The sequence below is a fragment of the Parus major genome, chromosome 11, assembly GCF_001522545.3.
Source record: "Parus major isolate Abel chromosome 11, Parus_major1.1, whole genome shotgun sequence".
In the NCBI taxonomy this organism is placed as follows: Eukaryota; Metazoa; Chordata; class Aves; order Passeriformes; family Paridae; genus Parus; species Parus major.
Genome location: NC_031780.1, coordinates 17,415,367 through 17,441,535, shown reverse-complemented (window position 1 = coordinate 17,441,535; position 26,169 = coordinate 17,415,367). Strand labels below are relative to the sequence as shown.

The 26,169-nt window shown below is 38.9% G+C and overlaps 2 protein-coding genes and 1 long non-coding RNA gene across 9 annotated transcripts in view; 1 reads left to right on the top strand and 2 right to left on the bottom strand.

The window, feature by feature from the left end:
* Positions 1 to 1,034: 1,034 nt before the first annotated feature.
* GPATCH1 (G-patch domain containing 1) lies at positions 1,035 to 15,503 on the bottom strand. Of its 6 annotated transcripts, none has more exons than XM_033517195.1 (20): positions 15,388 to 15,494; positions 14,287 to 14,421; positions 13,927 to 14,012; positions 13,389 to 13,549; positions 12,928 to 13,025; positions 12,737 to 12,795; positions 12,162 to 12,407; positions 11,257 to 11,404; positions 10,448 to 10,527; positions 9,180 to 9,378; positions 8,272 to 8,580; positions 6,314 to 6,495; positions 5,921 to 6,048; positions 5,555 to 5,673; positions 5,043 to 5,212; positions 4,205 to 4,415; positions 3,359 to 3,469; positions 2,772 to 2,896; positions 2,115 to 2,311; positions 1,035 to 1,348 (listed from the first exon to the last, which is right to left on the bottom strand). In XM_033517195.1, the coding sequence occupies exons 1-20, from the start codon at positions 15,461 to 15,463 to the stop codon at positions 1,327 to 1,329; spliced, it is 2,862 nt and encodes a 953-aa protein (XP_033373086.1). In that variant the 5' UTR covers positions 15,464 to 15,494; the 3' UTR covers positions 1,035 to 1,326. The 6 variants fall into 6 exon arrangements, with proteins under 6 accessions (XP_033373086.1, XP_015495819.1, XP_033373088.1 ...); XM_015640333.3 differs by having other exon boundaries at positions 2,115 to 2,263; XM_033517197.1 differs by lacking the exon at positions 1,035 to 1,348 and adding an exon at positions 1,400 to 1,726 and having other exon boundaries at positions 15,388 to 15,503.
* Positions 15,504 to 22,065: 6,562 nt separating this feature from the next.
* The window catches only part of RHPN2 (rhophilin Rho GTPase binding protein 2), a 29,752-nt gene continuing 25,648 nt past the window's right edge, over positions 22,066 to 26,169 (top strand). The window contains exon 1 of the mRNA XM_015639810.3: positions 22,066 to 22,230. Within this exon, the coding sequence (XP_015495296.1) occupies positions 22,162 to 22,230 (69 nt within the window). The 5' untranslated portion in view covers positions 22,066 to 22,161. The remainder of the gene's footprint in view (positions 22,231 to 26,169) is intronic.
* Positions 22,471 to 23,435, bottom strand: LOC117245006. 2 transcript variants are annotated; one of them, XR_004499087.1, is made up of 3 exons: positions 23,336 to 23,427; positions 22,996 to 23,081; positions 22,471 to 22,718 (listed from the first exon to the last, which is right to left on the bottom strand). It is a non-coding gene; the product is annotated as an uncharacterized LOC117245006 (long non-coding RNA). The 2 variants fall into 2 exon arrangements; XR_004499086.1 differs by lacking the exon at positions 22,471 to 22,718 and having other exon boundaries at positions 22,725 to 23,081; positions 23,336 to 23,435.

The window sequence follows — 26,169 nt, the reverse complement described above, 5'->3', positions numbered from 1 at the left end:
AAACAGTCATTTGCTTGCAAAGCTCTCACGGGCTCACATAACCTGACAGTTTAGTCCACAAGGGGGACTATCAAAGCAAGAACCACAGGAGAATGTATCCTAAATTCCACACTTCCACTTGGCTGAGCAAAGTTCACATCCTTCATACTACCTTGGAGCAGATTTACCAAATCTGGTTGAAAAAAAAAAAAGAAAACAGATGCTGATGGATGGGGATCGTGTTTTTATTTTTGGAAGTTTATTTTCAAAGTCTTCTTTCTCTCAAAAAAACTAACCTTTAAATCTCATGAAGTCTCCCAAGTCTTTCAAACACTTGTTTCTTGATTTTGGCCCATCAAAATGCAGGTCTTGGGCCACAGGTTTTAGCAAGACTGTTACAAATTTTGGCAAAGATACTTTGAAAAGTCTTTTCTTCCCTCATTTGGGAGTTTGCTCATGACTGTCAAGCATTTGTTTGTGTGAACAGAGCTAACACCAGCTGCCACAAGTCCCCCAGCCCAGCCTGTTTGCCTCTCCCAGACTGCTCCAAGATGCCCCCAGAGCTGTTCCCCACCACCTCCAGGCAGCTCAGTATTATTTCATTGCTCATATTTAAATTATTCTACAATATGACAACTGCAGACAAAAAGCATGAACAGTTTTCTTTGTAACTACATTAAAATGAGGCAGTTTAGAATCATATATAATCTTTTAGCTCATTAGCCAGAATAATTTATGTGAAATGAACTCTGCAGGGCCAGGACTTGGGCTTGATCCTGATGGGTCCCTTCAAACTCAGCATATTCTGTGATTCTACCAAAGGTTATTGGTTTAGAGCTGCTGTAGTAAATGTTATGCAATTTGGACAGGCAAAAATAGCAGCCAGATACTTGAAAACTGAGATATGAACTTCTGCATTAGATTCAATAAAAATACTTGCACCAAATAAAAATTTTAGATTGCTTTAGTTTCAACTTCCTAACTTAACTCAGACTGAAACTTACTCTCCAGAGTTTTAGAGGTCCTAGGAATAAAAAATTGTCACTATACAAAACTTATTTGTAATAATAAAGTTTATTAAAATGTTTTGTTTATTTAATTACAGCACAACCTGCAGTATTTCAGATTATTACACCCAGAAAGGGGTCTTTTCAATGTTCTATAATCTATACATTTTGAACTCATGAACCATCATAAAATAAACATATGCACCTTCACTTTCAAAGAAATTCAATATGAATACTGTATCTATAGTGCTTCACATTATACACCACTGATCTACCATCATGGAGGAGATCAAAAATTCGAGATCAAGTCACACAGTACTGAAGAATGCAAGAGAGCTCTTCAATACTGAAGTTGTTTTAATCTAAAAGGGAGAAAAAAAAAAGGAAAAAGGTCACACTGAACAGTCACACACCACATTTGGAACATTTTATTACTCAAGCAGTTTCTTAAACCTTTGTTTCAGAGAGAGATCTGAGTTGTATTACATAAAAACATTTTCTCAATGATGAGAGACATGAAAATGTGAAGATTCCAAAACAACTCCTTGTACAAAGAAATCTATTTTGTGCAAAATGCGTAAAACATTTTAGCTATTCTGAAATCCAAGTAGTAGTTTGTTTTTTTAATATGAAAACACCAATACTTAACTGCCACTCAGTTCCAAAGGAATGGAACGCAGAGCCCTTTCAAATGCCAACTGATACCTGCCCATTCCAGTCTTAGCAGGCAGACAATGTTTCTTCCAATGTTCCCAAATAAAGAGAAGTAGATAAATGAAAATATGAATTTCCATCTGCACTAGTTAAATTTTTAATTGCAATTCAAAATACCTTCCAAAAATATCAGTCATCTTTAATTATAATGTCCATTAGGCCTGCTAGGCCTGTGTGTTTTTTAACTTAACCTTTACCTTAACAGGCTTCTATCCTAGAATTAATTACCCACAAGATTAACAGGGCTAGTATTTGTACTCTTTCCTCACCAAAGTGAGCAATATTTTGTCTTCATAAAGAAACTGGCTTATTCACATTTGCTGCAAGTAGGTTCACTAGAATGACCACTCATAAATTGATGTTTTAGTTATTCACTGTAAAATGTGCAAGGGCATAAGTGACCTTTCTGCTTACCTTCTTAGAAGTTCTTTAGGGGACAAGCCTGTGGTATCCATATCACTGAGGCTGTCACTGCTATCTGTAGTGTCTGAGCTGCTGCTGTCCTTTTCTGATTTTTTATTCTTGTGTTTTCCTTTGCTTTTCTGCTTCTTATGCTTCTTTTTCTGTAGAAAGAACAGACTCTTATCTCCTTGTGAAAGACTTGGATTTTTCTGAATGTCAACAAAAGAAAAAAGTTAATTCCAATATGGATTCAAAGCTTAACTGAAACAGAACACTTACCACTTGCTCTTTTCCACTACTCAGACTAAGGTTAAAAAAAATTATAAACCAAAATTCATTTAATCCAAGCACTCAGTTTCCCTAAATTAGACATTTCATTACAGTTATCTGTATATAAGCCATGAATGCAATTCCCAGAATGTGTCTGACATCTTCCATATAGAACATGAAATTACTCACAATATTGTACCTGTAGTCACATATATGCATATGGAAAAAGCAACATCATAGCAGGATAATTTTCTTGTTCCAAAACATCAGAGAAATTCTGTTGCTTAGATTCTAGTCCCTGTATATATATTTTTTTGACAACCAAGCATAAATAATAAAACATTTTGAAAGGCAGATCAAAGAATCAATAAGTAAAAAATCAGTATTTATATTTAATACCTTTTCCTTTTTGCGTTTGCGTTCTTTCTTAGTCTTGTGCCTCTCTCTGATTTTCCTATGTTTTTCTTTCCTGCTAGGCCTAGGAAAAGTTGCTGGCACCACTGTTTGTTGTTGCCAATTAGTGCCTGAAGTACAAAGTAAATGCATAAAGAATAAAAAAAAAAACAACAAAAATAAGGTCATTTGGTTATTACATTCAGTATTACTTTTAACCTGATAGTTAAACAAAACCCCTAAATTTAAAGAAGAAATTACATGTTTAAAACTCATACCTGCAACATCCCTATTGTAATTAAATGCCTTTGCAATCTGTTAAAAAATGAAATTGCAAGGCTGTCCTATATTTTCACATCCATTTTTTTATCATTACCTCTATAGACTTAAAACAAAACTGATACACAAGCAAAGAGGTTTCTGTTGGTGGGTCATAGCATGGCAACAAAACATTTGCTGATGCCTGTTTACATACCACACATTTAAGAGATAGATGGCCTATTCACAAAGGCTTTTTTAAAAGAGAGGTATCATGTATTTTATATAAAATTTCACTATGCAGAATTTACACTCTAGATGCTTACAGAACCTACCAGGAGAAAAAGCTGGTGGCAACTTTGGTCCGAATTCCTCTGCTGTATCCAGTTCCTCCTTTGAAGTAGGCAATGAAGAAATGCCAGAATCAGTTGTAGCAGTCACACTCTCTATGAAAATAAAACAAAAGTTGCTATATTTGGAAGGAAAATAAGACAATATGTTTTCCAAGAAGTTTTGAAGAAAGTTCAAAGAGGCTTTCTAAAAACCTTTAAGAAAGCAAACTGATCAGCATCCTCCATCTTTATGGACTGCTTTGGCCAAATGGGTAGCTGACATTCTGAAACATGTCAACATATTGTAGTTTTTTTTTTTCTTTTAAATCAAAATTTACCTTTTAGACTATAAAATTATTGATTAAATTGCTATCAGTGCATTTGTGCATCAGTACTATCAGTACTATTTTTCCATTACTCAGAATGAACAGAACACTCCATGAGATGTATAAGGTTAATAAACACCAAAAGTTAAAGATTAATAGAACCAACTGTGACAGTAAGTGAATAAAGTATTTTCATTTTAAGTTCTTACACTAGATGTTTTGTTCCCCCTCACTGTCTAAGAGACATACTCCATACAGCAGTTTGCTTGTAAAATCTACACAAAAGGTAAATGGCAATGCTAATGACACTGTAACATGCAAGGCCTTATTCAGTGCTGTATTATTTGCATTTGCTTTTCTTTTTCTATTATTTGCATTTACATGACCAGCTTCACCAATCTCAGATGATCTGCACAGGAGCATAGCATTGTCCTAACAGTCCAAAAATGTGTGATTCAAAAATGAAACTTTTACAAGGTATTTCTTTTATCTTGCATAAAAATGAACCTCCATTAAGTATTACCTTGTAAATTAGAGGAAGAACTGTCTGGTACATCAGCTTGCTTGGTGGTTTCTGACTCTCTTTCTGAAGTAGTTGGTTGCTGTTCTTCATCACTCTCCTCTTCAGAGGAAGATGATTTTTCATCTGAGGAGCTCACAAAGATGGCTTTAAATAAGTCCATGGGTGGTCGTCTGCTTTCTTCCTCCTGATTCTTATCTTCATCAGCTACCTGCTAAATGGCATCATAACAAACTATATTTAAACACTAAAAAAACTAACAAGTAACTTCAAGCACGTTGACAGGTATTTACAAAACATTTGGATAGCACAATAGCTGTGAAATGAACAATCTTAGTCCCAAACAGTAAAGCTCTGAAACACTGAGGGGCTAAGCCAGTGTCCTATGAAGAGTAGTGCAGTTCGTGAAAACAGATCCCCAGATATTATAAATTCTAATTCATTAATTGAAACTTCAATTATATAATATTAAATTTAAGCAAAAGGAAAACATCACCTTTTCCCCCCAAATATGCACTCTCTTCTATGGAAAGGAGAAATAAATATATCCTGTGCCTGTGAGCAGAGTGGTGGTGAAGTTACTGAATTTAGTTCCAAGACTATTGAGCTACATTTTTTCTTCTCTTGAGCTCTACTTCAAGTATAATCAGAGGTAAGCTGCAATCATCTTGCATCCCAGACTTATAACCTCAAAATTCTTCAAAGTGCCATCTCATGCCTTTGCTCATCCTGAGTTGGCTCTTGTGCAAACTGATCTGTATTACAACAATTCATGGATTGTTTCTGGGTTGTCAGGGTTTACAGCTATTCCCTTCAAGTTCAAATCCTGTTGTAAACTCACCACAGTGGGAAGAGTTTCAGTTGTCCCAGTTCCACATTCTTCTTTTGCTGGCAGTGGTGGCTGCTTCTGAACATCAGCTTTTGATCTAGCAAGACTAATGAATTCACTGATTGAATCTTTCTTCTCCTTCTCTTTATCTGACACATCCCACCTTGAAGATTTCTTTGGTTCTACAACATCCAAAATATTCAAATCACCTACATGCCAGATTGTTCTGCATTTCATGGCCTACTTGATTTTAAATTACTCTGTTTCTTCAGTTTGACATTTTTTAAATCTAATGAATATTTGACCTATAAATGTCTTTTAGGTGGAAGAAATTAGCATTATATCACTCACTTCGGTTTTTATGTCACTGAATTTTTATTTTCAATTCCTTTGTTTGAGTTTTTTTAATTAAAAAAAAAATAATGTGGCTAGGTTCTTAATGAAAAAGATGCCTCCTCTGTACTATTATCTCATGTATAGTTAAACTAATAAAGTAACAACAAACTTACTGTTGAGACACTTACTCTCTTGGATCTTTTCATTTGTAGCTTGAGATGCAGATGTGGTAGGCTCAGTCACAGTTAAGAAATTAAAAACAGAATATTTGTCTCGTTTCACTTTAGGTAAACCCACTATTGAAGAACTAGAGAGAAATAAAATTGTTTGCTGATTATTATTTTTAACACAGGAAAGTCTTCAAATTAGCTACAGTAGTCCTTCAAATGCATGCTATTTTAACAGAGGTCACCATATTTCATGAAGCAAATAAAAACTTTGGGCAGTTCTGTATTACCTTATGACACAAGAAAACATCAAGCCAGATTTTCCACAAGCAAATGAAAAATTCAGGTATAAAAAGTTTTAAAAAATATAAGTATCAATTATCTTACTCAGGATATGGATCTCGAACATTAAATCTTTTGCACAGCAGCTTATCAGGATGCCATTCAAAGTTGTCTCTTGTGAGTTTGCCAAACATCTTCATTTTCACAGCTGTTTCCTTATCATCAATATCATTCTGAAAAAGTCAAACATTTATAACTGATAAATAAGTAACAACTTACTGAACTGCTGTAAGATTCATGAACAGGACAAATCCATCCATATTTAAATGCTGTTTAACCAATCACTACTCTGTATGCACCGAGTGTTTTCAGAAGCTGCTAAACAAAAGGGCAACAAAAAGGTGACATATCTTCATAAGAGTTTGAAAGAAAGAGAAAATCAGGGCTAAGGCAACAACTGCAGCACCAATGTATAAAAAGACTGTAGGCAGCATATACCTCTTGGTCTCGAGGAACTTCAACTTTGTCAACATCATCTTCGTACTTGGCCCGGGTAAATCTGGATGAGAGTGTTGAATTTGAGGATCTGTAGAACATTGCTGCACGGAAGAACTCCTCCTGTTCTCTGCCCCGCTCCCATTCTGTCATATTTGGGTCTAAAAAGCGCTCCAATGTCTCTGCTGTGAGAGGAGGAGAGAAATGCTTAGCAGAGATGACAGCTTACTTTGGGTCAACACTTATCAAACAACAAGTAAGGCAATAAGCAAACGTTCTTGCAAATATTTAATGAATATTTAGTTTAAGGGTAGTATTAATCTCAACTGTGTTAATCCCTGATAAATGGAAGTAGTTTTTCAAGACAGCAAGAATGACAGCATTTGTCAAATGCAAAACTGATATTTTAAATCATTTTACTTGTAAAGCAAATTCCTTACTCATTGCTTTTTAAAGAATGTTCGAAATACTTAATGGATTTAACAGGTGATTTAAACAAGAAGGATAACCCAAAGCTTTATCAAATAACTAAAACAGAAAACAAATTAGTTTAAGCCTGGCTAGGCTTTGGGAACTTGCTTTATGGTCTATAAAGTGCCCACTGATAAATACTGAGTTTGCACACAGGCTTACAGAAGAGGTTCACTTTTTCTCCTGAAGAAGGAAGAGGAAATAACACTAGCCAAGCAAATACACTTACAGTAAAACAGACCTTTAACCATTCCAGTTACTTACACATTTCTGTGTTTCCATCATTATGATGAGGGAGACACAGTCATAATAAAATCATAATTGAGAGTACTCAATTTCATCCAGGGAAAACCCCAGTCCTGAACAGAGGAACTATGGTTCAAAGCTCAAGTAGTCTGTCCCAATGTGGGAACCAAAAGAGACTACTGACCAGAAAATATTTATTTTATATAATGAAAATTACTTTAAAAAATAAAAAAAAACAACAAAAAAAAACCAAACCCAAACCACAACTAAAACAACAAACACAGGTTTTCTACCTATCACTGTATGCTTTCCTCTGTCAAATTTCCCTGGTGCCCATTTTCTTCTTACCCAATAGTCCCTGTGTACTTCAAAATTTGAAAAAACCCCAACTTTTTTTTTAAGTTTATTTCAAGGCAATTTAAAGTCATGGGCTGATGATGAATTCCCTAGATCAATTTCAGCTTTTTAAGCCTTACAGAAAAATCACAGTACTGGAGAACTCACCACAGGGCATTGCAAGTTCCTAGTTTAATCTAAGATACACCACAGTATCATTTAATAGCAAAACCCGAAACAAAATGGAAGGAGACTGAAACAGCATGAAAATAGATGATGAAGGAGTATGGATTTTTTTTTGTTTTGATTAAGAGCTGTGCATGTAATGCTGTGTTTTTACAGTCATAAATTTTTCTGAGAAGACCTTGACATCCTTTGAGACCAAAGGACATCCTTACAGACCTTTGAGTATCCAAAGGACATACAACACAAGCTTTGGCAAGTGTGAAATACTTCACTCAATTTAGGTTCTTATCTTCCCCTGGTGCAGAGGGTATGGGGTTTCTTTTGATTCTACTGTTACCCAATCATCTTTCTGCCTTTATATGATCTGTCAGTTTAACTCCTTGAAGAGAAACAAACTAAATTAAAAGGCTTGTTCCACTGACCAGTGCTGAAGTGTACCTTGGCAAATGTAATAAGGGATATCCAGGAAATGAAGTAGAACTTCTGCTACATCATAGTAATGCCTAGATTCAAGACTTGCTGAAAACTGAATAACTGAGCAGTTTTCCTGAAACCAACATGACTAAGTATCAGTAAAGATTTCTCTTAATATTGGTCCTGGAAAGAAGTAAAAGGAGAAATGCTGTGGAATTCAGGAAGAGAACTCATAGTGAATATAAAATGAATTGGGATAAAAAAAAGGGGGGGGAGAGAAGAAAAAAATTAATCAAGAAGTATTTTACCTTTTTCTCCTTGTTTAAGACTTTTCACAAATTTTTCGTATCTTTTTTGTTTTTCTGGATTTTTTGCAAATGGTTTGAAGTCACTAGAACCAGCATTTGCTAACTGCTCTGCAGCACTTGCTAACTGTCCCCCCAGCAGCATTTGCCATTTGTGAGCAGCATTTTCTGGGGAGGCTGACTGGAATCTGCTATTTGGTGGCTGCTGAGACACTATGTTTGCTTTCATTTTTTGTTCAGATGCTTGTTTCACTTCTTTGAGTCTTTCTCTATCTTTCTCAGACAGATATTCCAAAATAGAAGGAGCTGGACCTAAAGCAGAAAAAAATGCAGTAAAAGATAAAGAGAAATGAAAAATTACTAGAACTACTTCTTCCACTTCAGTAGAGGAAAAATCCCTACCACATGTGCATACATTGAGATAAAATGCTCTTAAGCAAAAATTAACAATAAAATGGCACACATGACAAATAAAAATTTGGCCACTATTACATCTTTTATGCTATTTATATATAACTTGATAAAGTTTACTATTGTAGATACAAATGTGAGCCACAGTTACAAATTATCTTTTTAGTAACTTGAATGTGTTTCAGTGAAACATCATTTTACAGAAAAAAATCATCACAGCCTACTGTATTTATAAAAAGCTACAAACCTCCCCAACAATCCAACACATACTTTTTGTCTTTAAAATATTTAAGTAAATGAAGATACAGACAGTTATGTCAACAATTCAACAGCTGAGATGAAACTGAACAATGAAATGGTAACTAGGAATGGTAACTAGATTTGATGTATTTATGTTAGAAAATAAACACTCAAGGCCCAACCAAATTCTTACTGTTCTATAAATAAACATACAAACATGCTTGAAACACAAGCAAAGATATGATCAAGTATCTTAATACCTTTCAGCTCAGCCTCTCCTAGCTGCTCCCTCCTCTGAGCTGCATTCAAAGCATGCCTGCTTTGGTGTGCTGCATCACTCTCAAGTTTCCCAGCTGACTCCTGCAATGCCTTCTGTAAGTTTTCATTCCCTGCTGTTATCACAGGTCGAAAGTAATGGACTGGTCTGTAATTTCGTGGCAGGCTAGGTGGTGGATAAACCTGAAGGGGAAAGGGACAGCAAAACAAAAAGCCCACTGAGAGAGAGAGACAACTTTGAATGCAAGATTTAAAAATGTGTTTCAGAAAAAGTCAGCTCAACCTAAGAATTCCTCAATTTACATCTTACCAGTAGAAACAGATAGTACAAGCTACCAACTCCTTTAGACCCAGTCAGTAAATGGAATTATAATACAAAATCTGGGAACAAATATACTGATAATATAATTACAACTGCGAAAAAATATGCGAACATGCATATTAAGTGACAGAAAAATTAACAAGAGTCTTAGGATGCACTGCTTTTATTTCAGAAAACACCTCTTAATATTGCTTACTATTTTTTTTAAACTGAAGTCAAATGATTTAAACAATTAATTGGACTACTAAGTACCTCTGTGCTTATCATATTTTAACATCTTTCAAAGTGCTTTTCCCCATGTTCTTCATACGAGCTATTACTTAAAAGGCTTAAAAGGTTATCTTGTGTGTGCTCCCTATACAATGCAATTTTATATACCTCAAAAATATTCTTCCTTAGAAAGAGGACCCTGTCATACTATTGTTTGTCATTCTCATTTATGCAAATGTATATGGCATTAAATATGTAAACCTGAAGACAGGACTAAGAAATTAAATGGTCACCAAAATAGTAAAGTGAATAAAGCATGAGGCTTGATTTTTGCAGAAAACTGAATGTTACATATATTTATATGTAACTGAATGTTACATATGAAAGATCTAGAACCAAAATATGGTGGGTTTTTTTTTTCTTTTTAAATTAAATTAAACCATTCCCCAAACTTAATGGCAAGTAGCAGGGAATAGTGTGGAAGGCATTTTTTCAAAGCCAGTACTCAGGCAGAGTTTAAATACCTTCAGGAGTCTAATAAATTTTAGGTTTCTATTGAACAACTCCCAGTGCCATAATTTTGTTCATTCAGCAATTTTTCCTGCTGACCACAACATTTATTTCTAAGAACAGAAAAACACCAAGAAGCAGCAGAGTCCGCACAATTCACGTGATGAATGATGTTAATTCTTAATACATAAAATATTGCTATCTGCTTACCTTGATTGGAGCTGATGATTTTGATGCCAAGGAAAAACCAGCCAGGACTTTACCTATATATTTAAATTCTCTTTCAGGCCCTACAAAATGATCACAGAGCTGGTCAATATTTAAAACATACAGGTTAGGCAATTTTTTTTTTTTCCCTGAATATTTTCCATATATCACTATCTATTATGAGCCACAATTGTAGTTCATCTTCACCACCTTTCATTTAAAATTGAGGGATCTGATTCTGGATTAGTATTATACCAGACTGCCAGACTGATTGCTGCAGGTTGAATATGGCTTATAATGAAGCAACAGTATTCATACTGTGCACAGCTAACACCATCAGTGCCATTCATGTGTACAACTAACATAAACATGTACTCAAAATTATGATAGTATTTCATGCACTTACACAATGCAATAAAAATAAAGTGGGGTACCAAGATACAATTTACAAAAATGATCTGAAAATACAGAAGTTTATCTAAAAAAAAAAGTTCTCTTTTTAAGTGCTGGGTCATATTTTGTAACCATGATTCACAATCATTTGTTTTCTTTAATGAAACTGAATGCTGTATCTCACAAAGCTGCACATATTGTCCTCTTGAAAATACACTTGAGGGTTTTAGCTACACTGATCAATTAGCGGAGGACTTTGGAAATTATTTCTGCAATTGAACACTTCAATATAGAAGGAGGACTAGTTGAATTTTCAGATATCAAGGCTGCAAATTAAAATTTACAGCAAATAAAGACTACATTTCTTATATTTTTCCCCCATATTACACTCACTCTTTAAAGAGAGACACAGTTCTTACTTTGTTTGGATTTATACTGTTTTGGTGCTGTCCAGCCATACAAGCCATCTCCAGGTTCCTCATCCTTTAGAACTGTATCATATTTTGACAGGGTGTCAGTTGCATAAATATCATCATCTTCTTCCTCTAAAGCTCCTACACCAAAAGCCTAAAATATATTTTAAATGAGAGCTCAAAAGTGTAGAAATACTTTTAAGTCACATATCAGAACACATCTACACAGATATCTATTAATCTATATAAAATCTACAGTACAAATATATATACACTGGGAAAAATTTACAGTTTTATCACAAAAACTGAGGTGGGACAAAACCCCACACCTCAGTGATTACAAAAGCAAGGGACAGCAAGTTTGGTGTGTACAAGACAAGGACAGCAGATTAGATCCACCAAAGTAACATGTGCAATCTAAGAGCAGGTTAAGTTCTCAAAAGGAGAAAAATATGTCACTTAACAGGGAAATTAAACAAGTGGAATTCCCAGAAAATATAAACTGACAGTGCTTCTAGATAAGAACTACAAATACCCTGGAGCAACACAACTCTCTAGCTGACAAATACAGTACAATAGACAAAAAATACAAACTAAAAACATACTGAGTATTAACTTTATCTCAAAGTAACACAGGATCAAAGTAACATGGGACATTTTTCCATCCAGCTACTCAGAGTCAGGTAGTTTTTCTAGCTGTGGTTTACATTTTCAGTAAGTGAAAGCACTTGAGAGTTCTAAGGATTTTTCCACATCTTCAAAATAAGTTTTAAAAGAATCCTATTCTCAAACCTTACTTAAACATTTCTTACAATAATACTACAATAACTAGGAGCTTTTCACTTAAGCAAAAACAAAACTTACACGGATTTTACTGCACTAATCATAAAACTATTAAAAATTGTCCTTACCTGACCTGTAATACCTAGTTTTCTTCCTTTACTGTGTCTCAGATCACCAAGTAAATTGCTTGTTTCTTCAGAACCATCTGTGAAAAGATTCAGGTGTTCTCTTCCAGATACACCAAACAAAGCTTGTGAGGGGTCCAAACCCTTATAGCCAAGTCCATGGACATTCTCTTTTGGAGTTAAGTCTACAGGCATTACATCTTTGGGTGCAAATGTCACATTCTCTGGCTGGTATTCATCCTCTTCATCCTTGTACAATATAAAAATTTATAAGAGCAAATATGACTAAAAGTTCTGTATGTTGATCTTTTACAACATTCAGTTAAAAGGAGCCTAGTCAAGTTTGCATTTCCCGAATTTGAATGAACTATACCTGCTTATGCAGCAAAATAATACATTTAGATATTAAAACCTTTCTTCACATTAAGCATAGAAAGTATTTATAAACACTTTCAAGAAGATTTGAAACTGCATTTTAAAATACTGTTTGAGGACATTAAAGAAATTTTTCTGGTTTTTTTTATCTGTTATCACATTTTCTTACATAAGTCAAAAGAACCCTTTTGCCTGTTCAATACCTCAGAACCCTCAGACAGTCCAGGTGGTAACGCACAGCCATATATTTTCACTGTAGGATCTGTAAGAGACATCATAACATTGTATCACATTAATAAAAAGAGGGTTTAAAATCAACTTTCTTATCAGTCTATGAATGTTAATTTTCTACTAACAAGAAAGTTTATTAGCTCAGGAACTTTCCTGAACTTACCAGGTTTCTGCCTGCATGGCTTTCTTTTGACTCGTGGTCCAATTCCTTGTCCTTCTTTCCAGCCCATTTTCCGTAACAGTTCAACCCCAATTGTTATTCTAAAAGGAAAACAAAAGGAAACAAAACCCAAAATTACTTCAAACCACACCTTTAGTTTTGTTGATAAATAATGTACATATATAATATTTGAACTTCTGTTTTTATATCCCACTTTAAAATCAATTCTGAATGTGTTAATATTTCATACACACTACCTTCCAGTTTATAAATGTTTATAAACATACAGGTTGGTACAAGCCTGCATATTCAGAACAAAATCCACGTGCAGGCCACTTAGGAAATGTAACACTGCAGGATCTTCCAGTCTTACAATTACAGTGGTCAAAAATCACTTTTCCAAGCAATACAACACTTCTAAGTGAAAGGAATGGTTTGGCAAAGTTTTATGCAAATTTACTTACTTAGATGGTCCTATTAAATCATCAAATGCAGTGGTTCCTGGAATGGGAGCAACCACTCCTGCAATCTGTCTAGCCTTCTCCTTTATTCTGTCTTTACTTTTAGATGCAAAATCATCTGTAGTTGTAATATCTTTTGGTGCTATCCCAAATTCACTAAGATCCTGGAAATATACACAAAATGAAAACATTTAAACATCTTTCAAATTCTTACTTACTGCAATAGTAAAGTAATGAAAATGGCATATGACCTTTGTATTTGCTAATTTTCTCAAGCCACCTACACAGCTGTTTTTGCAATAACTTTAGTGGAAATATCTTAAACAGTTTCAGAAGTACTTGCTTTTTCTGATAAAGTGAAAAGGTTGAGGTTTGTTTTATTTTTTAATACTGACATACAGGAGCTTCTTAAGTCTACCTGGGAAATAGTCTTTATAACCTAGCAGGATAACACTGTATACAAGAAGTAATTTCAAGTTACTTCAATTTCTGCTGTCATGACAGCTATTTACATAAGGTTTCAATTCCTTTCTAAATTTACCTCTTCATCCATGAAATCTTCTGGTCCAAGAATGGTTCTACCTGCTCTTTTCTGCCGTGATGATACAAAAGCTGAAGGTGTCCATCCTTTAAAAAAAATAGATATTTAAGTAAGGTACTTAAGGCAACACAGTAGTCAAAAACAATTCAAACATTTCAACCTTAGATCTTAAGGATATATCAACAGAATATTTGTAAAATTACAAGTCAAAAAACCCAAGGAGAAATAACTTCAGTAATACTATTTCAACTATTCACAGTATAAGGAACAGCAGGAACAAAAATGCTTAATGACAATGTCACTAGCATGACAATACAGTTCTCAATTTCACCATTCCCAGAAGACAGCAAAATATCTAACCTTCCTTTGTACCAACAGTGTTAAAGTAACCAGCAGAAAAGCCACCAGTAAATGCGCCATGGAAACGCTGGTATCGTCCCTTTGCATCTTTAACAGTCTGTTCTTGAAGAGGAACTGGCTTCTTAATTCGTTCACCTGCAATCAAATAATTCAGAAAGTAAGACACAATTTTACATGAAAAAGTGACTTCCCACTTCCTCCAGAAGCAGTTTCTTCCTTGCACATAAGAACAGGATCAAACACTGGCCACCCTGCCCTGGACAGCAGCAGCAGGTTACATTTATTTCACTTTGTTGCAACTATTCGTATACACCACTGATGCACATCGGTAAAACATGAAGTGTTCACATCAAAATCCTTAATTCTACTGAGTTCTGAGAACATCGGATTTCTTCTTGTGAAACTTTTAGTTTTTAAGTATGTAAGACCTCTGCCAGCATTTCTTCAGTAATTGCTTGAGAAATTACACATCAAAAGTGTCTAAACTGAGAAAAAAACACAAAAAACACAGACTGACACAAACATTTACCCTCTTTTAACAATATTTCTTGAATAAAGTAGCACAGATTTGCAAGTCACAACTGTAGATTAGCCCTTCAACGATGCCCATCTCATCAATACAAGCATGGGGCGGTGCGATAAGCACGACTGCGTACACTTGAACTGTTCTACTTGAGCGCTACGTGTTTTGGGGGACAGGGGAAAGGACAGAAGCAAAGATTAGCAGGTAGTTTAGTCTTTGCACCCAGAGCAGCCGCCGCAACCCGCGGGGCATCGCAGCCACAGCCGCCACCCGGTGCAGCACCAAGGCCTTTCCCCACTCCGCTCCCAGGCGGCTCACCCCAGGCTGGGCGAGCACGGCACTGCCGAGAAAGGCCCCGCGGCAGCAGGAGGAAGGGGAAGGAGGTCTGAGGCGCGTCCCCACGCCACAGCTCCCCAAAATAAAGGCTGGAGAGAGTTCAGAAGCGAACCGGACCGGACCGCGCAGGCCCTTCGGGATACCCTGGCCCCAGCGCCTCACGCCGGGCCGCTCTTCAGCGCTCGCCACAACGCACTGAGAGAGACGAAGGAGAGCAGACGAACCTCCCGGGGGTCCCTTACCCTCCTGCAGCGGCTGCAGCGGGCTGCCATAGCTCACCAAGTCCTCCTCCTCGCTGTCGCTGCTCTCCGCCGCCATCTTACCCGACGGTGGCCGCGCAGGACCCGGCGGCGTCACGGGACGGAGGCGGAGCCCCGGCCCCACCCGGGCCTCCCTCCTCCGGGAGCGGCGGCTGAGGGGAACCAGCGCCGTGAGCCCCGGGAGCCCAGCGCCGAGCTCCCCGCAAGCCTTCAGCGCCTCTCGGCCTCACCGCGGCATTGGGGTGGCCGCCGGGCACAGCGCGGTCCTGCGGGCAGCAGCGCTAAAGGCCCGGCATGGGCCGGGCGCACGGCTGCCTCCAGCGCTACCGTGGGTGGCTGAAAAAGCCCCAGCACCGGCGGTCCGGGAGCTCTGCCGAGCTACCGGGAGCATCAACACTCAACTCCACATCAACACTCCCAAACGTTGGCTGGTGTCTATAAAAATCACCAGCACACCATAATGTCAAACTCTCGGTCATCAGTAGCCATGCGGTAACTCTCTCGGATCGAGTGCAGCGGGTCAGGCCCCTCAGACTCAGGGCTGGGAAAAGGGCAGCAATGACTCTGACAAACAGATTTTATCTAAATTCAGGTGTAAAGCGGACTCCGCCCTGAATCAAAATCAACGGATCTGCGAATTTCATTGTCCACTTAAGCAAATACATGGGAAAATTGGCTTTGCCACGTTGCCTTACATGCTGTTCAAGAACTTACACAAAAGTCAGGGCGTTCAAACCTTCCCTCAAAAGAACTTCATCCCTGAACGCTTTCAGGTATCTCTGTACCTCCTTGGGAACTCCTGTATCGAGAGAGGAACATTTACTGAATGTACTTTGTACACAGACCAATAGTCACCAGTAGGAGCCAAGTGCTCTAAATTTGGATTTTTATTTCCCGTGTTACCCTCCTCCCCCCACCTAAAAAACCCAAAAACCAAATACTGCGATTTGCGCTGAAGATTCAGCCCACAACTTTTTAAAATATCATCAGTTTCTCTGAAACCCTTGAAAATAAATTAAAACACAGTCTTCAGAGATTCCTGCCCTTAACAGGTAAGACTTCTGTGTATTCTCTATCTCAATATTTATCTTTATTTGTTTACATGGAACTGGTTTATTTCAAAGTGAAACCGCCGGAGTTTTATGTGATTTCAGGTTTCCATAGGAAATATTTACACGGTTCCATGCAAACAGGGAGTACTCTGTTTCACATAGGTCTCTAATTCACTCAGAAACAATATAGTAGAAGCCACAGACACTATCTACATGCATGATCTTTTCTCATCATTACTAAGCACTTAGCTAGAGCATACAGTGGCAAAACAAGTTGTTAGCATATTTGCTGTTGCGCTTCGTTTAGGAAATAATTGTTCCTGAATAGTCGATACTATGTGACTTTGTGACTAACACACCGGTTTAAATAAACCTTTTTTTGTACAATGCTAACAGAAAACCTTTTGAGTGTTTTGTCTGATCAATTCAAAGAGTTGGGTAACCAAATACTGAAGCTTTTTTTTCACGTTAAGGCTTTTCTCAGGTCAGACTTACTTTTGCATCCCACTGGTATTTCCTTCTCCATGCTAAACTCTCGTTTACAATTATTAAACCAGGTGACAATTGCTGTTTGTAGCTGTTATATAAGACAATAATTCCAACCTATTTTTTTAATTGCAATAAACTAAATTACGTTTATAGCTTACGTTTCAAATATTTTTTTTACAGAAATCTGTCTGGTGAAAAAAAACCAAACAAAACATAGTCTGCATTTTTGAATGACATTTTGCATATTTGTCAGTGGATGTAAGGTTGAAATTGAGCCCTCAAGCCATAGGTGGACTTCAGGCTTTTGTTTTCCAATACATAGTTTTCAACATCTGGTTCTGTATTGGCTCATCAAGAAGATCAGACATAGGAGTGTCTTGTTCTGTCTTTTGTTGTATTATTTAAAACCACTTATTCAAATAGATTTGTTGATTAGTTTTAAGTCATGCAAGTCACTGGAGCTTCAGACAAAAATTGGTATAATTGATATATAAAAAAAAAAAAAAAAGCAAAAGCTTGATTCATTTAAAGATTTTTTTTTTTTAAGTAGTATTTAAGAAAAAAACCCAAAATCATAGGCACAGGTAGTACAAAAATCCCGTATTTTTACAAACAACAAAAAGAGACAAACTCATCTCTGCCTTATCTTGCATTCAATGGGAATATTCTCTGAATATTCATCCTGCCAACTCTGGGCTGTTGTATCAGTTGACAAAACAGTCACCTGAAGGTCAGCCCCTGAGGCACTGCTTTAGCTTCTGCAAAGTGCTACTTTTTGTTTTTTAAAGGACTGGAAAATAAAAAGACATAACACATATTGTTCTTTAATACCTAGACTTTTATCTGTCAATCTCAGTTAAAGGCAAGGCATTAGCTGGGAAAAGTGGTGATGATTTTGCCCATGTTTGCTCTTAGTTTTCACATAAACTGCAATGTCTTGTTTCCAATGTGTTTTCACAGTAGAATAGTCATGCACATTAGTTATTTAATAGTAAATGGAATTTTTTTCAGTGAAGATAATGCTGAAGTGATGTTAATACCTCTAAGGTGAAGAAGCAGCAGTGGAGCACTGCATCTACAGCAATTGTGTTTATCCACACCCATGATACTCAGTTTGTACCACTTTCATATCATTTTATTGTTGCCCAGTAAATTTCTTGGTAAGAAAATCTACTGGATCTTTTAAATTTGTAACAGTCTCAAAGCAGATTCACATCACTGCTGCTACTGTACCTCTTGCCCTATTTTTGCAATTTGCCATCGTTGTTTTTGTTTTCCTCCCCACAAATACTATTTGGAAAGAGAGTGGAAAAAATCGACCTATGATCATGTTTCCTCACTCCTCACCTAGTACTCACAGCAGGCAGACATGCAATTCTGCAAGTTCATTGCAAGGACTGCAATCTTCAGAAATAAAGGATGATACTAACTCAGCTAAATCACTGCAGTGGAGTTTATTGACATAAAGCTACAGGCTATCAGGATTACTGACAATAATAGTCCCAAACTGGGACTATATCCTAGCTACCAAAGAGAAGACTATTGATGGGATTTCTTATATTCCTATATTTTTTCATATGATGGAGGAAGAGGAGAGGATTAACAGAACGAGTGGAGTAATGCAAACGTATGAGAAATATATACATATATATCATATATATGTGTCTGTGGCAAGGGTGTTCAGATCCTGGTCCCAATTCTCATCCCTCTTACCTTTACTATTGTGGGACAAAACATGGGACAGCTCGAGGTCTGCCATTATGTGCCTGTTTCCAGCATGGTCATTGTCTACATCACCTGGCTGCTTTATCTTTGAAAATGCACGAAACCATTTAGCACCTAGTTCTGTAAAGTTAAGAGAGGTGATGCAGAGATAAGAATCATTCCTTTCAGATTCAACACTTCACACAGAACTGTTTTGCCAGTTGAAGGGGCAACTTAAAGAACACAGAAACCAATGGAGAGAATGGTCTTATTTCACTATGAATAGCAAGGCAAGACAAAAGTAAAATTATACATTTAATAAAACAAAAAGCTTACAACTTGGCTTTAATAACAAGCAAAAATAAGCAATTAATGCACTTAATCATTACTATACAAGAAAGAGAATAGTGATTGAGAAAGATACATCACCAAGTACCTAAAGAGTCTGCAATTTCAATTGCTGGTGAGCCCCATTTCGCAGGGAGGACCTGGAGAACTCTTCCTGTCAATTGGGAAAATCCTACACGATGCATCTACCCATAGGTGAGATTTCTGAGTTTGCCATGAAAAGGAGTCCAGTTGTTATAGGCCCAAATCAGCCAAAGTCACTTGTTTATATTTTTAGTGCAGAAACACCTGGATCTGATGGCACACTGGGCCAGAGCCCAGGCCTCAGCTGGGTGGATTTTCCCTAAAATACCATATAAACAAACCTCTATTCATGTCAGTTGGGAAAGTTTCTTAAAATGATACATTTCTTGCAGAAAACTACGCAAGATTATGGGAAAGTTTCTAAACTTTCCCGTTTGGTGTTAAACAGCTGGCATAAGCATCTTGGTCATCTATTTTTAGCTAAATTATACTGATGGTGTTAGTCACACAGTGCCCAGGATCATAAGTCAATCCTAGCTTAGGCCTGCTGCTCAGGACTCACCATATGAAGAATATACTCATATTCTTTAGATGTAAATTCTTAAGCATTTGATGCTTTCTTATAGGTAGTGCTTGTCCAGTTCACCAGATCACAGAAATCAATCTCTTCTAATATTGAAAATAAATGTCAAACAAACATCTGTATCTCTACAACCCATTTTCTGAATGTATTAGTCTGTATTTCTTGCCTATTTGTCAATGTTTACAATGCAGCAACCAAGCCTTCTGATTCAGGCAGTAATCATGAAAAAGTCTGTGGTATGAACCCAGCTCTATTTAGGAATTCTAATAGCAACCCAAAAGCTACTGGAGCCAAGATGATGAGAAGAGCAGGGTCATGGTTTTTTTGAGCATAAATCAGGTTTTGGAATGTTCTAAGCTGCAATTTACATTCCAGGGTCAGAGAGCACTCCTACTCAGTCATTATCCAGCTGAGCACTACTGAGACCATACAATCATTACGCACCTTTTGCAAAAATAGCATGTGCACTATATGCACACAAAACCTCCAGTGATTTAGTTAAGAAACACTCTGTCAGTCCTAAAGCAGTCCCGATGAAGTACCCTTCATTGAAGCACATGTCTAATCTGGCAGTGCTGGGTGATGTACCCCAGACACCAACGAGGGAGGGAGCGTGCTATCTTGCACTCCTCTAAGTAGAAACTTACTGCATGTGCTGGCTTTGCTTTATTCAAAGAATCCACCAGCAACGAAGAAAGGCTGCATTTTGTCACCAGCATATCTTAGAAAGTGCGTCTGGTGTTCCTGCAGAAATTTCTGCAAATTTGTGTTTTACACATAACCATGATATGTTAACTGTTAACTTGTTAACTGAGCCTTTGGTCTGGCTACAGGCTCTTAGGACTTGGAGAAATAGCTGCAGCCTGACAATGAGATCAGTTTTCACAAACTTGAAAGAGGGTTAAATTAATGTTGTTTTAATTGGTAGATTGTATCAGCACAGCCTGCCCTGGCAAAGTACTCATTTATCTTTAACTAATTTCTATGTATTGCCTTGGAGTTTTATACCGGTTTGCAAGACTTAAATTTTAAAATCTTTTTTTTTTGTCAGATAAGTGCCTTTTTTAATAGCACAAAATTTAAACATTTTTACACACTTAAATCAGAAATTGGAGCAAGTTTGCTACTTTCACCTATTTGTATTTAAGACGTATTTTGATACATTCATCCGGTATCCTTAAAATTATTGGGGAAAAATAGTGAGGTGAGAGTGAGAAAAATCACAACAAACAAAATTTGCCTGCTTTCAAGACAGCCAATCTTTGGATCCAAATTTCTGAGTTGCTGACTTTAGTATTCTTCCTTAAAAACATGCAGCAGACACAAGGTGTAGCCAGCCTGCCCTGTAGAACCCTTTGGAGACTTTTCAAAGTATTTTCAAAGAACTGTTTCCATTAAGGATATCATTCCAAGGATATTTTTTCCTGGGATCAAAAAAAGTTCTCTCTTCAATTTTTTTTTTTTTTTTTTTGCCTGACACAACTACACCATAATTCAAAGAAAGCTTGGGAAAAAAAAAAAAAAAAAAAAAGAAAAAAGGAGAAGTAAGGCAGGGGAGGTGGGCAGGAAGGTAAGTTTGGTAATACCGATAGAAGTATTGCATCCTTCAATGCTAAATGTGCAGCACGCGCTGTAGGTTAGGCATGGCTGGGAATAGGATCAATATTGGCAAATTCCATAGGCAAATGTCCGGTAACATTTGTGAAAGCGGTTACACCCCGGGAGTGTTTCATCCAGGTGGTCTCTGCAGCACGAACAGCTGCACACCGCCGCAGTGTTGGGGCTGGTCCCACAGCACTTTCCGATAGCGCTGCCCTTTTGGGGACCCGGTCTGGAGCAGCTGCAGGTCCCCGGGATCTCTCCCAGGCTCCTGTCTTTACACATATCCTGCCTTTACACATATCAGGGTGCAGGCGGCCGGGACCCCCAGAGGCTCCAGGGAGAGAGCAGTGCTGCGAAGCGTGCCGGCAGCTCGGTACGCTCCCCAGAGCGGCTGGCTGCGAGCATCGCTCTCGGAGCTACCAGCCTGCTCTGAGGGGCACCCACCCGCGGGGAACCTCGTCTCCCCAAGGCGGTCCCCAGGAAAAGCTGGCTGGCGGCCCCACGGTGCCGGGAGCGGCCGCCCCCAGGGGCAGTCGGCAGGCTCGGCGGCGCGGGAGGCGAGCGGTGCCCTCGGGGCGGCCAGCCAGACTCCCGCACACTCCGGCGGAGAACGGCCGCAGGGCCGAGGAGGAGCGAGTGGAGCGGCCGCAGTGAGCGGGGAACGAACGGGGCTCCGCTCTCAGACAGCCACAGCCTCCGCACGAGGGGCACCTCAGCCCCCCGGACACCATTTCTCCGGCCAGAAGCCCGGGGCACGCCGCAAGGAGCTCGCCGGGACCACTGGGCGGCGGAGGAGCGGCGCTGTGGGGCGGGGCAGCTCCTCCCCGCCACCAGCGGAGGTGGGGCCGGGCGGTGCCGTGGGGCAGCGGTGGCATTTCCGCAGGGTCGTGGTTTCACGGAGAATAGCTCCTCTCGTAGGCGCGGTGGAAGGACGGCTGGCCGGCCTGCCCGAAGATGACAGACACCCTGCTGCCCCGCGGCTGCCAGGCGGCGGAACCGGCGGGGGACGGCTACTTTCGGAAGGTGGGGGGCTTGGTGGCCAGCCCGGGGCGGGTGGGGTGCGTGCACAGGGGGCTGCGTGCCCGGGACGGCGCCTCCTGAGGGCGGCTCAGGGCTGGGGGTCCCCTCTCTGTCGTTCGCGGTCTGCTTTCTCCCGGCGGAGCGTCGTGGGCTCCGTCCTGTGGCAGCCCACGGGGGTGGGGAGCAGCCCTGGGGGACGATGGGGTAAGGAGGCGAGATAAGGAGGCGAGATGGAGAGCTCGGCCCGCCCGAGCGCGGCTGCAGGGACTTGAGCCGGCGGAGCGCTGCGCGGGGACCTGGCGGCCCTCTCCTGCTTCTGAACTGGGCGTCACCCTGACGGACAGGAGCCCTCCTAGCTCCCCAAAATGAGTCAAATTGCACTTGTCGACCTTCTTTTTGCTGTCTTTATTTAATTTTCCCCCCCTGCTCCCTTCCCCGTTTGCTCCTCGCCGCGTCTTCTCTCACGCTCTCTAGTAAACTGCCTTATGTACCTGTAAGAAAGTTTATTGGAGGAAGGTAACGAAGTTAACAGATTCGTTAGGAAGTTCCTAATGAACATCTGCCCTAATTACTTTTCAGACTGACTGGGCGGTTAATGCCATAACTTGCACCTGAGTTCTTTCTGCACAACAGTAATTATAGTTAAGTATTGCCTGTAATGCAGCCCTGTGGCGTCCTGTGAACTTCACTGGAGGTAAAGGGCAGTAAAATGCCGTTTTCAGAGAGCTTTGACTCGGCCTCCCCTTGCTGTTTTTAAGTTTGCAGCACCTGTAACTTCCGTCCGTAGGTTTCTGGTCGGGGTGTAGGTACACGGGGGTTTTGGTGAAGATTCCGGATCCAAGACCATGTCTAGTCTGTAGGGAATAAAAAAAGCTGAGTACATGAGGTTGTTGCTGCTTCCCTTTGCGCAAAAATAGCCCCATTACGCACTTCAGCAGCCACCTGGATTACGCGGTGGGGAGGCACAAACGCTTTGCTTTGTTGCCCTCTTTGCAGGCTGTTTGATTTTTTTGCCACAGTATCAAATTCATAAGCCTGCAGGAGCTTAAACAATAACATTGCCCTTTAGCAGAGGAACTGTTTCTAGCTGAAAAGAGCCAAGCTTTACCTGTGCCAGCCATGCTGCAGGGAATCACTGCCACCTTGTAAATAGCTAGACAGACTGAAACAAGCTTGGACCAAATCTTGTCTGGCTTCCTTACTTGAGTAATCCTACTGTAATATTTGGTGAGTAAATTACTTTTTTCTTAGTAGTCTTTAGCAGAACTTTTAGTCCTTGGCAGTCTTTCTCAATCATACCATGTGGCCAAGTTGTAATTACTTAGTTTTCATAGGTCTGTTTTCTACGCTGTAGGAAGCTCATAGGCTGCCTTCAGGCATGTTGGTAAAAAAGTTGACTTTTCATGAACTTTAGTTAAATAAATCAACTCTTCCATGTATTTGTTTTTACTGATAAGGGTTGACTGAAGTTTAGTAGCCAAGTTGCACCTCAGGTCATAAGAGTAGTAGATCTTCTACACTCAGACTTGCTAAACAACTGAGTTAATTTTAAATTAACTTGTTATATGTTACAGTTAAAGTCACTGAAGTAGTATTAGATCAGTGTAAAGCCTATTGGACAGGAATAAAGTTTTTCTCATATGAAAATACTGTAAGATCAATTTAATACCTAATCATGAGCATCTTTCCTATTTCTTACTGCTTTAAGACATAAGTAATGAAGAAGTGGGAATCTGATAAAATCTGTGTGAGCTGCATGCTGCAGTGAAACATTCTTCCCTCTGTTCCCTCAGATTCTGGAAAGATTCAGCCGGCTCATAAGTGTCTTTAGTGAAGTTACAAACTTCAGATTAGGCTAGATGATCAAAGCCTTTGGTTCCTAAAAGTAAGCAGGAAAACTATACCTTATGTATGGTATGTGTTTGTTGAACGGTTCCAGAAGCCAGAGCTTTAATTCTGACTTAGAAGTTGTAAGTGAAGGGGGAGGAAAAACAAAACATCAAAAAAAATGCACCAAAACAGTCCCACTCCTGGAATCTTTGACATGTACAAGCTGTGAACCCAAGGAGATACTTAAAATGTGGTTTCTACATGTCCCTGTGAATGGTGTACTTGGTGATTTCATGTGACTGAAATTAGTGACAGAAATGGGTGTCCATGGGTCTTCCACCCTTCCCCTGAGTTACCTTGCTATTGTTTTCTCCTTCCTTTCTAAATCACACTATTTGTTTTCCTGATAAGATTTGAGGGGTTACCACTTTTGTTGGTGTAGAATCACATGAATTTCCAAGGATAGTCACTGTGTTTTTAGGTCAAAAGATACTTAATTAATTGAGTTTTTTTTATTCTCTAAGCTGTGTAGGAAGGTGAAAACACTTGCTGTGCATCAGTCCTGCTCAAGCATGGCTTCCAAGCACTACTTACAGTGAGGTTGCCTCCCATACTTTCTAAGAATATTGTGCACAATGAAATTTTAAAATTGAGAAAAATTGGGCAATTCATAAAGTATGCAATTGTTTTAGACTCTTGATAATTTCTTTTGATGAATGAATTACTATGGGAAATGTGTTTTAAGTCTCTCTAGCTCTTTTGTGTATTATGCTTTTTGAAGTTTTAAATACAGCATACCAGAAAGCAGCCCTCAGTATCCCCAGGATGCAGTATGTAAAACAACTTACTTAATTTTTGGTTGGTGCCTTTTTTTTTTTTTTTTAATGTAGGGAGGGGGACCTGTAAAACTATGACTGTCTGGCTGTGAATGGGGAAACATGCACAGTTGTGTTTCCTGCTTTGAATTCTGTTGTCACACTAAAAAGTGACTGCCATGTGAGTCTGAAATGTGATGGGTGCCAGCAACTAAAGTCCACTTGCACCCTTTCTCAGGTTTACCCTCCCCATTCCCTTCCAGTGATGTCAGAGCTGCTCCAGTTGGACCTTTCCCCCTTTCCCTTACATTTTCCCATTATCTCCTTTTCCCCCGTGGCAAAGACCTGTCATTTATATATGCAAAATGAAACTTTTCCTTAAACCTGTAAGATGCTTTGATCTGGCTCAATGCTGGTGTGTCTTTTGTTGGTGATTTTTCTTTTTTAATAATCTAATTTTAAGGAGATTACCTGTGCAGCCACACAGGGTATGTATAACTTTATCATTGGTGCTCCTATTCATTTCCTCCTATATCACCCCTCCAAAACAACCCTGTTTAGCTGTTTGATAAGCTGCAACCAAACTTGTGAGAAAAATATTACTTTTAAAAGCAAAACAGACTGCAACAAACAATATCCTTGCTGGTGTCCTGAAGAGGGTATGGCAAAATGGAAGAAGCACCTTACTTTCCATCAAACAGAGGATGGAGCTTCTGACTGTAACTTTAATTTCTGGGGAGATAATGTATCAGGAACTGGTTCTGCTACTGTTCTGTTTATCTTGGCTTAGTTCAGTGTACATTGCCAGGGCACACTGTACCTGTTCTCCTAGATGGTGTGAGTGCTCTTGGACCATGGGCCTCATATCTTGACCTATTCTTTATGGAGTTTCACATTCTTTCACTGTTGCTGACAGCAATGTGTGAATCAACAATGCATATCCCACACATCCATCCAGATTCTGCCCCCAGTCTTGCTTCTCTATGAAAATAATGACAAAACTAATGATAAGAGCAAAGAACAATTTGTTTTAAAAGTAGAGCAAAGCATTTAGACAGGAAGTATTTTTCAACAGACCAACAGTAATTAAAGCAGGTCTGTTGTCATGGGCTGCTTTGCTTACATAAAATGCTTCTCCCAACCATGGTTATTTTTTACACCTGCCATGGTTCTTTGGCTTGCTTGGCCTCTCAAATGTCTTCCTGGGCTTTTTAAGTTACCTTTGAATTCTTCTGAGAGAAACAGCTTTCTGTTTCAAGCTGTTCTCCCCCTTTTTTTTTTCCCCCATTTTTTTTAG

What these genes read in the sequence shown, in the direction of transcription:
- GPATCH1 (XM_033517197.1), bottom strand. Translation starts at nt 15,463, where the DNA reads ATGGCGGCGGAGAGCAGCGACAGCGAGGAGGAGGACTTGGTGAGCTAT. An exon ending in AATCATCAGCTCCAATCAAG is followed by an intron (nt 9,379 to 10,447) that starts GTAAGCAGATAG and finishes TTTCCCCTTCAG; the next exon opens with GTTTATCCACCACCTAGCCT. An exon ending in TCTTAAACAAGGAGAAAAAG is followed by an intron (nt 6,496 to 8,271) that starts GTAAAATACTTC and finishes CTCCTCTCACAG; the next exon opens with CAGAGACATTGGAGCGCTTT.